This window comes from Triplophysa dalaica, chromosome 7 (assembly GCF_015846415.1).
Source record: "Triplophysa dalaica isolate WHDGS20190420 chromosome 7, ASM1584641v1, whole genome shotgun sequence".
Lineage (NCBI taxonomy): Eukaryota > Metazoa > Chordata > Actinopteri > Cypriniformes > Nemacheilidae > Triplophysa > Triplophysa dalaica.
Genome location: NC_079548.1, coordinates 13708634 through 13721618, shown reverse-complemented (window position 1 = coordinate 13721618; position 12985 = coordinate 13708634). Strand labels below are relative to the sequence as shown.

The following is a 12985-nucleotide window of genomic DNA, read 5'->3' as shown; positions in this document are numbered from 1 at the left end:
TCCCACATAAAACCATCAGGCAATGCCATGGCTCCACTTGAGACAGGAATAAAACATGACATCGTAGTGGAACCATGACAGCAGTGGTCATCACACCAGGTGGATCTCACACACTTACCTGCACGGCCTCTGGATTTGGTGGTGATTATGACATGTCCTGGATCAGGCAGACACCAGGAGGAGGTCTGCAGTGTTTGGCATACATCTCTGGTGGTGGTGGCACTACATACTATTCTCAGACTGTTCAGGGAAGATTCACTATCTCTAGAGACAACAACAAGAAACATAAATAATATGAAAAATGAAGACACCGCCATTATTGTGCATGTGAGCCACAATGGCAAATCACATTAAAGTACCTTAAAAAACTGAACAAACCAGTCATCAAACTGCATGTGCATACAAACTCATAAAATATTTGTTATACTAACTTAATACACAGATGACAAGCACTTCAAAAATAACATTACAGTTTCATATTCAAGTTCAATGCATTAAAGTACAGTAATTTGTAGAAAGATACATAAAAAGCAGGTTAACATACACTTGTCTTTATATATGTAATATACTCACACAATAGACTATATAAATAAAACGTACAGATACTTTCGCTCTTTTTCTTTCGTAATGTTAAAATAAAATTATAAGATGGTCAAAATAGATGAAATATTTAATATAATACATGATTTAACTAGTTTCAGAATGGTAACATCTCAAGTCTACAAGTCCAGGAATATGGTCAATGTGGAGACGTTAAGCTATATGATATGCACCTTGACTAATCACCAGACATCTTATTGCTCTATGCAAATGTTTGCAGTTTCTCCTCCCCAATATGTCTTATATAGTGTATTGTTTGCCACACAGAGAGGTAAAGAAAAGTCATTATCAACAGAAATCTGACTCCCTTATGCTTATTACTATAACATAACATGAATCAGACGTATGGACAACAGTGCTGGTATTTGTTTTTTATTCTGTGTTCTTGTTCTCTCTGTTACAGATGTGAATTGTATTATTGTCCTCACACAACAGAAGAATTTTAATGTCTTTTAAGTCTTTTAATTCAGCATCTCAAAAAATTACGCTAGTAGCACAGTGTCTCTTCATGGTCAAAGTGTACAGACTGAGGACATGACTGTTTATTACTGTGCCAGAAGACCTCAGAAACCACACAGGCACTGTACACAAATCACAACAGATATCGTTTGTCAACATAATTCTTAATCTAGATTATCACACACTGTTTTGACATGACACACCATCACACAGAGTGTTTTGTATAACTTTCAGCAACACTGAAATTTGCTATAGCCTAATCATGAAACTTTACTCAGTAGTGATCCATGCCACCAAAAGAGGGCGTTTTGTTTCCCAATATGACTTCATAATCAACCATGGCCTATTTTGACATGTTTTGCAGTACTTTTAGAAAAGAAGCATCTCAGTAACCCCTCCTCCTCATTTGCACACCTGTTTTAGAATAATCATATCTTTGAGATCATACTGTTTGCAAATACACTTCCTTTCAACTCTATATAACAATCAAATTCAGCTTACTGTCACTTTATAGGCAATGAACTAATACAGCATTTCATTTGCAGCAGAAACGTCTCTAAATTAATACTTTGACTATGGGAACCACACACATTTGGCATTTCATCTTTATTGTTGTTTTAACTCATCAAGGTATTTTTAACATTTGTGTATGTTTTCTAGCTAAATGAGCATTTAATCCATTGACAGAAGAGTTTATGTGATTCATGTTTTTAATTTTACAGGTATCAGCGGTGATGAGATCAGATTAGATCAGTCTCCTGCTGTGGTAAAGAGACCTCAGGAAACAGTGAAGATCTCCTGTATAATATCTGGCTTTAAAATGACAAGCTTCTACATGCACTGGATAAGACAGAAACCAGGGAAAGCTCTGGAGTGGATTGGAAGAGTTAACTCTGGTAGCGGTGATGTTATATATGCAGACTCAATGAAAGATCATTTTATTCTGAGTGAGGACGTTTCTGCAAGTACACAATATCTTGAAGCCAAGAGTCTGAGAGAAGAGGACACTGCTGTATATTACTGTGCTCGAGAGTCACAGTGACTCGATCTGATGAATCAGCTCTACAAGAACTGTTTGGAAATGACAATCAAAATTGATTTGTTAAATGTTCATGAATACTGGTCAACAGTATTATATCAGATTGTATCATTTTTCTGTCATCAGACTTCTAAAAATGGGATATCATCCTTATATCTATAGCTACATGCCACAAAAAGTCATCTACAAATCAATACATAAATGTTGCTTTAACTGCTTATATGAGCATAATATATAAATAAAATAGAAAAACACACATAAAAACACAAAACAATTATTAAACATTACAAGTTTTAACATCTTTTGCTGTAGTTTGTTCAGCCTATAGAGCGATTCTTTCTTCACCACATGCATGCCTGCTCATCATGCTAACTTAAAAAAAAATCCTAAAAAGTATGTTTAAACTTTTTATACAAGCGGACCTCATCCTCACTGTAAAGATGCAAAGGAACAATTTCAAAGCAGTAATCTTGGACTTCAGGTTTATACTGCAATGCTCAAAAGCAAATTTAATATTTTGGATATTTAGAAGAAACCAGTATAAAATTGCAATTTCACTTTGTATTTACAATTAAAATGATACCAAACAAATCCAATTTTACTGGAAAATCCATGGGATCATAATAACTCTTCCAATCTTTATGTGGATGTGGCTGCACCTTTTAAGTACAATGTACTGTACATCTGGAAAGCTCTATAAATGCAAATTATTTTGAAGGGAGGGGCACACAAAGTCCTTATAGACTGTATTATAAACTGAATCCTCAGTCAGTGTTTGTGCCTGTAGCTTCCTTTTAGTGTAAACTGTAACTTGTTATTCTCTTCATTTGACAGTTTTAGGGTGATATTAAAAATGTTACAGTACGGGATTTTGCTGACGATTATTTCATGTGAGAAAATTATTTCAGTTCCCTGGATTTTTATTTTCACTTCACTTTTCTAAATTATCTAGAATTAATTTTCCATGTTTTTCAGGTGTAAGTAGTCAATCATTGACGTCCTCTGATTCTGTGGTGAAGAAACCTGGAGAATCAGTCACTCTCTCATGCACTGTGTCTGGATTCTCTATGAGCAGCTACTGGATGCACTGGGTCCGTCAGAAACCACAGAGTCCTCTGGAATGGATTGGATTTATAGATACAGGCACAACTGCATATTATGCTCAGTCTCTGCAGGGACAGTTCTCCATCACTAAAGACAACAGTAAAAACATGCTGCTCTTAGAAATAAAAAGCCTAAAGATGGAGGACACAGCTGTGTATTACTGTGCAAAAGACCCACAGTTAAACAGAAAACTACAGGGCTGCACAAAAACTGTTCATGAATGAAATGACTGAAGGCCTGAGGATACTAAAACAGAAAACTTCCCAAACTACTGTATGAAAAAAATACAAACAAACTACTCTTTATCAATAGATTAAATAAATAAAAAATTGCATCGTAATGTTCTTACATCTGTGAGAACTCAAGGGGAATTTGTGTTAGATGTTCTGACCTATGAGCAGGCACACTTCAGTTTTCCCTTACACAACAAAATATATATTTTACAGTCGCATGTTGTCTAAATTGTGATATTAATTCAAATCTTATGATAACAATAGGATCATTTGTATTGTAAACTCTGTGAGTTTCTATAACTAACGTAAGGAAAATATTTAATTGAATACGCTGTTCTATTAATATAGATTGCTTCATAAATTAATATTTTAGATATTTCTCTAATTGAAGTAAAAAAATAAATAAATGTGCTTTTACTACTTTTAAGAATATATCTTTATGTCATTTAGCACATAAAAAAATCTCACATCCTCCTCTCTTATCCAATCATAACTTACTAGCCGATTTATTAAGCCTTTCTTTGTACATTACATGTGAATTCATCTTTGCCTCAGAGAAAACATGTTCTCTACATGTTTCCTATTGTTTAAGCTGTCAGCTTTAATCTGTGAGGGGTCTTTTATATTAATATTGATGTTGTTAAGGTAAAAATATTTTTAGTTTTGATTCATAAAAGGATGAATAAAAAACTTTTTTCTTTTTTAGATGTGGTGTGTGGAAATGAGCTCCACCAGACAGATTCAGAGGTTGTTAAACCTGATGGACCATTAACTCTTACTTGTAAGGTATCTGGATATTCTCTTACAGATAACAACTATGCAACAGGTTGGATTTGACAGTCTAAAGGAAAACCTCTGGAGTGGATTGCTCACATCTGGGGTGGTGGTAGCATTTATCAAAAAGATTCTTTAAAAAAACAAGTTTAGTATTGCTAAGGATCCATCCATTAGTACAGTGACTCTGCATGGAAAGAGTCTGCCGGCTGATGACACGGCGATGTATTACTGTGTCAAAAGGGACACAATGTACATAACACACAGACCTCAGTACAAAAACAAATTAAGTTTTTCCCAAGTATGTTATTAGATATTTATTAGCATGAAATTTCTGAGTCAGATCATGTTGTCATGATTCCACCTCACCTTGTCAGGTATTTCTTGGTCTAGAGGTGGAATCATACAGGATCCTCTGTTTCATGTGGGAGAGAGACGATTTCTTCTTTCTCTGGTCTGCGTCATCGTTCCTACCCTCCTGTTTCCTAGTTTGTGTTAATTACCTTCCCATGAGTGTTTATCTCCTTCACCTGTTCCCTCTTAAGTTTGTTCCCTATAAAGTGTAGCCGGGGGGTAGAGAAATAAAACACAACCCGGCAAAAATATTAAATTATGGAGGTTTAATCTGACTGCTGTTCACAAAATAAGTATTACAGCGGTCGATGGGAGCAAACGGGTTTACAAGAAATAAAATAACACCAACAATAAAAGGGTTGAGACAAAATATCAAATGTGTGTTACAAAAATTTAAATGTCTTACAAACCATTCAATTAGGTTATAAACCTCATTCAGACAAAAGAAACAAAAAAATACGCTACACACGCAAATAAAACGAAACAAAACACAATGAAACAAAATACGGCAGTGGCCAAATGCTCGCTAGCACTCACCACGAGGTTCAATTGCCACGTGCACAACCGATCCACGTATCCCGTAATTACAACTATGCATCAAACATCCGATCGCTATGACACGTATCACACAAAGAATGTTTCACGTTTTTTTCGCGGAGCCCCGCATGCGCAAACAGAGTCAGCGCACCTTATCACGTGAACGGGAGAGAAATCTCTTAAAGGGCCATACACAAATTTTACAACAAAACAGAAAGTTGCATTTTTACCCCCAGGCCTCAAAAGAGTCCTCATGTTTCATTGTCCTGTGCGCGTTCATTGTAAGTGTTACCTTGCCTGTAAGTTGTTTCTCTATCTGTTTGGATGTAGCTATTTTGTATGCTGTTCCTTCTGGAAATCACCAGTTGTCCTTGTTACCTTGTTACCTTGAGTCCTGTAAGTGTTAGTTTAGTGTTCATATCCAGTCTTCGTTTTCTAGTTTAGTGAGTCAGTGTCCTTGTTTTAGTTATTAGTTTCCAGTCTTGTCTTCCCCATTGTGGGTTTTGTTTTGCCTTTTTTGTCCCTGTTCTTTGTTAATAAATCTGTTACCCTTCGCCTGCTGTCGTCCTGCCTTTGCCTTGCAATTGGGTTCCCCTCTGAGATTCATAACACATGGAGCTTTGGAAATCATCAAAAATCAAAATTACTTGAATTAAAGTAAATTTAAAATAGAGGTAATTTGAAACACGCTTTGCTTTTTTTAAGCATACAAAAAATCATTTATGAGATCATCTTTTCAATTTAATTTTAATTAACAGTAAAATATATTCTTAAAGGTTTAACATCATATTAAATTAAACTGTTTCCATTTGCATTATTACAGCTATATCTAGTATTCTGAAAAGATTAACAGACAATTTAGAATTTTAAGAGGAATTTTAACAACAGGGATCTGCTGTACCTACAGATGACTGGTAAAAAACCCTAAAACACGTTTGTTAACAAAGTTTTGCCTATTCAGACTTCCTAATTAAATGGTATGGCACAAATATTAATATTATATACACTATGGAGTGACTATCTCAGCTGGTTTGTCTCTTCATGTTATCCCACACTGACTCAATGATGGTGATATCCGTTCATATTTAACCTCAAAGAGGAAGGGACATGCAAACTAAATCAAGTCGCCTCCCATTATTAAAGTATTTATGTCTCACTGACAGAAGTGTGCATATGGACTTCTATTTTACAGTATAAAGTGAAGAGAGTTTAAAAATGAAGCCAAGTACCATTTTGAGCTATCTTACAACATTCCTGACATTTCAATGTAAGTTAAACTATTTTAATCACTAAAAATTTTTTTTTTAATTCAAACCTAATTTTGCTTTGTTTTACAGACGGTTGGAGTCAGACGCTGACTGAATCTGAACCTGTTGTCATTAAACCTGGAGGATCTCATAAACTGACCTGTACTGCATCTGGCCTTGACATCAGTAGCTACTGGATGGCTTGGATCAGACAAGCTCCTGGAAAAGGACTGGATTTTGTTGCAACTATTGAGAGTGACAGTGATAGAAAGTTTTACTCCAGTGCTGTTGAAGGAAGGTTTACTGCCTCCAGAGACAACAGTAAGAAGCAGGTGTATCTGCATATGAGCAATCTGAAGAATGAAGACACAGCGGTGTATTACTGTGCAAGACGCCCACAGAGACAAAAGAGACTGTGGCCCTGAACAAAAACCTGTGTGCTTACCTCAATACAATTTGATAAGAAGAGAACCTGACTAAGATAAAATGTATTTTTTTTATTAGACTAAATTAGATTAGAGCATGCTTTGGCAATGCATAAAGGAATACATAATTGTGTTGTGTTCTTTTGTGCAAGTTGACTAGTAAGTGGCAGTAGAGGTTGCGCTTATCTGTATGTGAAGATAGGAGACAGGACGTGAGAATTGTTCCGCCTGCGGCTGCATGCGCTGTGCTATTCTGCATCTTGATTTGTTTTAAAGTATTCTTTATTTCCGTATGCCTCCTCATTGTTTCCTACTAAGGACATTACAAATTGTTAGATATTATCAGTAATGATAAACATTTAAAAGGATTTAAAGTAGTATTTTAGCTGTCTATGATTTGCATGCCCAACCGGGAAGAGCAGAAATTATGTATTAACAGATTCCAAGACACACCCTTATTCAAATGAACACTTCTGTATACTGTTTGTTCTCTGTATAAAAACTGTTCATTTTTGGTCAAGCACCATTGTACACCTGAAACATTATATTGGATGGAGTTTCAGAGATATCAGTGGAAGATGTATCAGAGTTATTTTACGCTCATAGTTCTGGTTTCATGTAAGTTTAAATCTGCCTATCAATATTATTGGAGACCTTGTTGCTTACTTCTAAATATAAGCGAATAATAAACCTTAAGATGTACATGGTCAGTCACTGACCTCCTCTGGCCCTGAAGTGAAGAAACCTGGAGAAACAGTCAAACTGTCGTGTCAGGTTACTGGACTCTCACTCAGCTGGTTGCATTGGATCCGTCAGAAACCATACAATGGACTGGAATGGATTGGGCGAATTGAAGATGGCACTGGCACAATTTTTGCTCAGTCTCTACAGGGGCAGTTTACTATCACCAAAGAGATCAGCAAAAACATGATGTATTTGCAGATAAACAGCCTGAAGACTGAGGACACAGCTGTGTATTACTGTGCAAAGGAGTCACAGTTACACAAAAGACTGAATCGCTGAACAAAAACATGTTTTCTGTTTATCAAGTAATACAGTTAAATATGACTACAATGTTTATATCATTTAACCAACAATTTCCTCTATCATGTGGATTTACTGAGAATATATTTGTGTTAGAGAAATTGCTCTGAAAAAATATCTCTGAGTCCTTTCAAGCACATTTAAAACCATAAAAGAAATAGAATATTCATAATGTAACAAAGCAAATAATTTCACATTACTGCAAGTATAAAAATAACGCAGTCGACTACTAACGTAACCTCGGTTCCCTGAGATATGGAAACAAGTAATGTGTAGCTGGATGCTATGGGGAAAACTCCTTTTTCTCTGATGACTGAAGTTTTACAATAACGCAGTGAATAGTGCTGGTCATTGGTGCGTGCGAAGTAAAACTTTGAGCCGATGGCAGTGAAGCTGCATGGACCTATGGCGATGGTGCCCGCTAAAAGGGGTGGGGCTTATTGGTATTTCGGCAGACACATCGCCGTAGGGTCGGCCCTCAGGTTACTTCGACTGAAGCGACGACCATATGCAGCTTGTAAACACGGCCAGGAAAACAGTTCTTGTTCCCGTATCTCAGGGAACGGAGGTTTAGTTAGTAACCGAGTACGTAGGTGCGTAGCAAGAAGGCCCAAGGAAGAATATGCCAGTGCGATAGCCTCAACTACCCATTTAGATAGTATATGCTTCGTGACCGTAGACAAAGCATATACTATACTTTGGTGTGGTCACCAAAGCAGACAAAAAGTTGTTCCGACCGCCTGAAGGGGGCCCTTCTGCCTTGCCGAAGTCTTCCCAGATTTTCTGAACCGCTCTGGGGTGGAGCTTTCATTCTTCTGAAGGGACTCTACTCTAGCATATCTGCTCCCTGGTTCAGTCTGCCCGGCACGTGTTTGCCCTCAGTGAGCGCAGATTGCACTAGGCCTATTCCAAGAGGCGAAGTACCAGGGAAATAAGGCGTCTTGAGGAGAGACCTCCCCGGTTATTTATGTTGGACACCACTGTCATGATGTCCGATCGGACTAAGACGTGGCAGTCCTGTAAGACCGGAAGGAAGTAGCGAAGGGCCAGCCATACTGTTGATGTGTAGTCCCTTTTCCTGAATCGACCAGTGGCCAAAGGCCGGTGTGCCATCGCGGAGGCTTCTGTCGTGACTACCTTACATCTGAATGTGGTGCCTAGGGACATACCCTGCTCCTAACAAAGAAGATCCTTCCATGGGGCTTGAGTGGTTACACAGACTCGATCCGAAGAGCTTTGCCGGATGGTGGCAGGGAAAAGGAACCAGCGCTGCTGAATTCCAGTGAAATCACTCAACAGAGAGGTCCAGTCCTGCAGTGCTTTTCCGACAGCGAAGCTATCAGTTGCTTTCACACGACAGAAGAGCTTCATACAATCACAAAATTTTGTTTTCCAAAATATACTAACATCCCAGACATCTATAAAACTAAATCACACTTTATTCATCTGATATCATGTGTTATGGATATCATGTCAGATTAATCAATGCTTTTAATTGCTTTATCACAGGGTATTGCAATTGTTTTGTGTTGTCCTTAAATTGTGCCAAACAGAGTCCACTATATCACCCACTTAACACATATATTCTGATTAAATTTAGTGTCCTTTCTTCATTTTTAATACTGTAGGAGCCAAGATCTGATGGAGTCTGAATCTGTATTTATTAAACCTGGAGGATCTCACAAACTGACCTGCACTGCTTCTGGTTTCGACTTAGGAAACTACTGGATGGCTGGATGAACAGCCAGAGTGGGGTGGAAGATATATCCATTATTCTGAAAAGGTTAAGGCATGATGTAGTATCTCAAGAGAAAACAGCAAGAATAAGCAGTGCCTTCAGATGACTGGGCTGCAAATTAAAGACACGTTTATTTACTGTGCAAGAGAGACAAGACAACAGTGTGTGGTTTTGTACAAAAACATTCCTTAGAATCAGTATTACAACCATAACAGTCCTATCTCTGCATAACATTTATAATGTTTATAAATTGTATCTCTATTTTTTCATGCTTTTAAGTCACTCTTAATGTTAGTAACTGGGTTTTTTCAAATATCTATCAGTGCTTGACAACACAGTATTTAATCATAAAAAAAATATTTTTTTTTCCATTTCCTTAAAAACAGCTGTATTCACAAAACATCTTAAGGCTAAAAGAAGCTCCTAATTTGATGATTTAGGAGAAACTCTTAGTGTCTGTCCGATTTTTAGGAAACCTACATTTTTTGCTAAGAGTATTTCTGGAATATATTGGAATGCACAATTAGAACCCGAATTTTGGGGGAAAAATTTAGTTATCTGTTTTTGTAAATGAACTCTTCACTTGTTGAATTAGTAACTTTGTGAAATCCAGAGGCTTCAACTGCGAACACAGACAGAGGGTGTGTGACGATCTTATATACCACAGTTGTTTAATTAATGATTGGTTAGACAATAATTGGTTAGGTCTGTGCGTCATAGGTGGCGTGATATTGAGTCTTCCTGGGCAGAATTAGCACTGAATCTTTCATGCAAAAAATATGAGGGATTTTGTCATCCCTTCACTGTCTCATATTGACTTTAAAAATAAGAGTAATCTAGAAATCTTGCAATACTATTGTGTGGCCCTCAGGAAATATTTGTGTTTCTCAGAAAATAAAACTTAAGATTGCTGAAATGATTCATTCAAATGAAGAAAGAAAAAATAATAAGAAATTTGTCACCGTGTAATAATGCATATTTTATTATTTTATTTTTCATATATTATTATCATTTATCAGTTCATTATTATCATTTTATACAATTATTCAAAAACATTCTGTGACAAAATATTTACACTATGTGATGTTATTATCTTTACGTTGTGTACATTTTGGGATTTTTATAAGAAAACAAAAGGTTTTATCTACAAAGTCAAATGAACTGCAAAAAGCTCAATATCTCAAGCCTACTTGGATAGAACCTTATCATTTCAAGATGACAAATTGTTTTCTGCCTTCTCTTATGTCTCATAATGTAAGACAGTCAGGTATTTCTTGTTCTAGAGGTGGAATCATACAGGATCCTTTGTTTCATGTGGGAGAGAGACGTTTTCATCTCTCTGGTCTGCCTCATCGTTCCTGCCCTCCTGTTTCCTAGTTTTTTGTTAATTAGTTTATCCCCTGCACCTGTTCCCTCTTGATTTCTCTCCCTTTAAAACATCCTTGTATTCATTGTCACGTGCATGTTCATTGTATGTTGTTTGCTGTATGAGATGTTCCTTGTTGTAGTCACCAGTTTTCCATGTTACCTTGTTCCTGTTACCCTGAGTCCTAGTAAGTGTTAGTTTAGTGTTCTTATCTAGTGTTTGTTTTCTTAGTCTTAGTTTAGTCAGTCTGTGTCCTTATTTTGCTATTATTTATCCTGTCTTGTTTTCCCCTCGTGGGTTTTGTTTTGTCAGTTTATAGTCTTGTTTGTATTAAATAACCATGTTTACTCCTACCATCTCGTCCGGTCTCTGCCTTGCAATTGGGTTCCTACTTAGTTCCGTGACACATTATCATGCATTTTCTTACGTTTCAATAGACCAATGATTCAACTGAAGAATTACACCAATGTTACAAATAAAGCTCCGAGTAGCATCATTACTTCTTCCCTCTGGATGTTCCCCGTAAAAGCTACCACTGCTTGAGGGTCTGTACTGGGATTATTTTTGGACTTGCATCCGCCCCATCAATATCCCAAGACACATCATATGAGGAGGACTCAGAATAATATGTACCCACTGATGAAAAAATCTGAATTATATGAAGATTGCTCATAAGGTAAATGGTAAAAAGCACAGTATCCATACACTAGGAACAAAGTTAGAGCCAAGATGGTCAATATCACAGCCACTGTGTTGGTCCAACATGCACATCTGTGGCACTTCTGAGCTCAATATCTTGTTCTATAAAGAAACATACACTATTCACTAATCTCACTTTCCTTCAAGGAATATATCCAAGCAGTTTTACCCAGAAACAAGCAGTTGCAGAACATGATGTTAAAAACAGCAACACATGTGGTTTTTTGCCTTTCACTCTGTACCTCACATAGACAGTTTAAAAAATAAAATAAATAAAGCATACAGCGATAAAAATACTTAAAGTCAGCAAAATATTGTTACACACACAAGATATTCCCACTACCTTTTTTATTACACCTGACAGTGAGAAGCATTTAAATTGATTTGAAAGATTGGTTCACACTTTTAAGTGGAAGCCGAGATGAGACGATGTATACAGAATATAATGTATGTGTGTAAGGGCCAAAGTAAAATCCAAGGTAAAACTAATTCCAGCATGATTTAGGCATAAAATAGGCAAAGATATGCTTTTATAAGAATTCAAGTGTTTTTAATGCATACCTTTGTTCTGTATACAGTGTTTTTGTAAATATTTAAGAAAAACTGGCAACAATAATGAACTCTGATATAACTTTAACATGGTTAGTAAATAATTTCTTAATAATAACACATTCATACACAAAACATTTGTAAAATGACCTCTGTTTCTGTTGGGTTTCAATTTGTTATATTTTTATTAGTGGTGGGCATAGATTTTTTTTTTAATCTAGATTAATTCCAAGTTTAATCTAGATTAATCTAGATTAAAATGGCTCATTTGAATTATGCCGAAGGCATTCAGAATATGTGTGCTACCCAAATAATGACTAAAAGTAAGTCTTTGAGAACGGGTTTCTCAAGCCAGGTGGCGCATTAGACCAGGGGCTCATCTCCTGTTTCCAAAATGCATCACAAACTGCTTGAGAAAGCTGTTCTACTATGATAATTGGTGATGAAAATTAAATTATCTTCAATAAGATGAACTTGTGTTTACTTTCGCATTAGCTAAGGGATGCTTTGCGTTTAGGTGATACTTGAGACTGGAAGAGCTCCTACAGTACATTTACATTTAGTCATTTAGCAGATGCTTTTATCCAAAGCGACTTACAAAGAGTGAGGGAGCAACAAGCGATATGTCATACAGGAGCCATAATACATTAGATCTCAATACAAAGTTACTGGTTTCAACTAAAGCTAGACCACTACCTGTTGAGAGAAAGTGTTTTTTTTAAACCAATTCCGCATTGCACAAGGTGCAAACAACCTTAGTCTTGTCAATGAATCACGCGAATCACGCGAGTTGAAAAATACAATGCCGTACAGTGCA

At 36.5% G+C, this 12985-nt stretch overlaps 2 gene segments (V, D, J or C); both read left to right on the top strand.

Annotated features, from left to right (window-relative positions):
• The first annotated feature begins 74 nt into the window (after positions 1-74).
• On the top strand, positions 75-2101 carry LOC130425842 (immunoglobulin heavy variable 1-69-2-like). The segment is given in 2 exon segments: positions 75-183; positions 1782-2101. Coding segments are annotated over 2 exon segments (429 nt in total).
• A 4182-nt stretch (positions 2102-6283) lies between these two features.
• LOC130425841 (immunoglobulin heavy variable 3-7-like) lies at positions 6284-6772 on the top strand. The segment is given in 2 exon segments: positions 6284-6367; positions 6438-6772. Coding segments are annotated over 2 exon segments (387 nt in total).
• The last annotated feature ends 6213 nt before the right edge of the window (positions 6773-12985 follow it).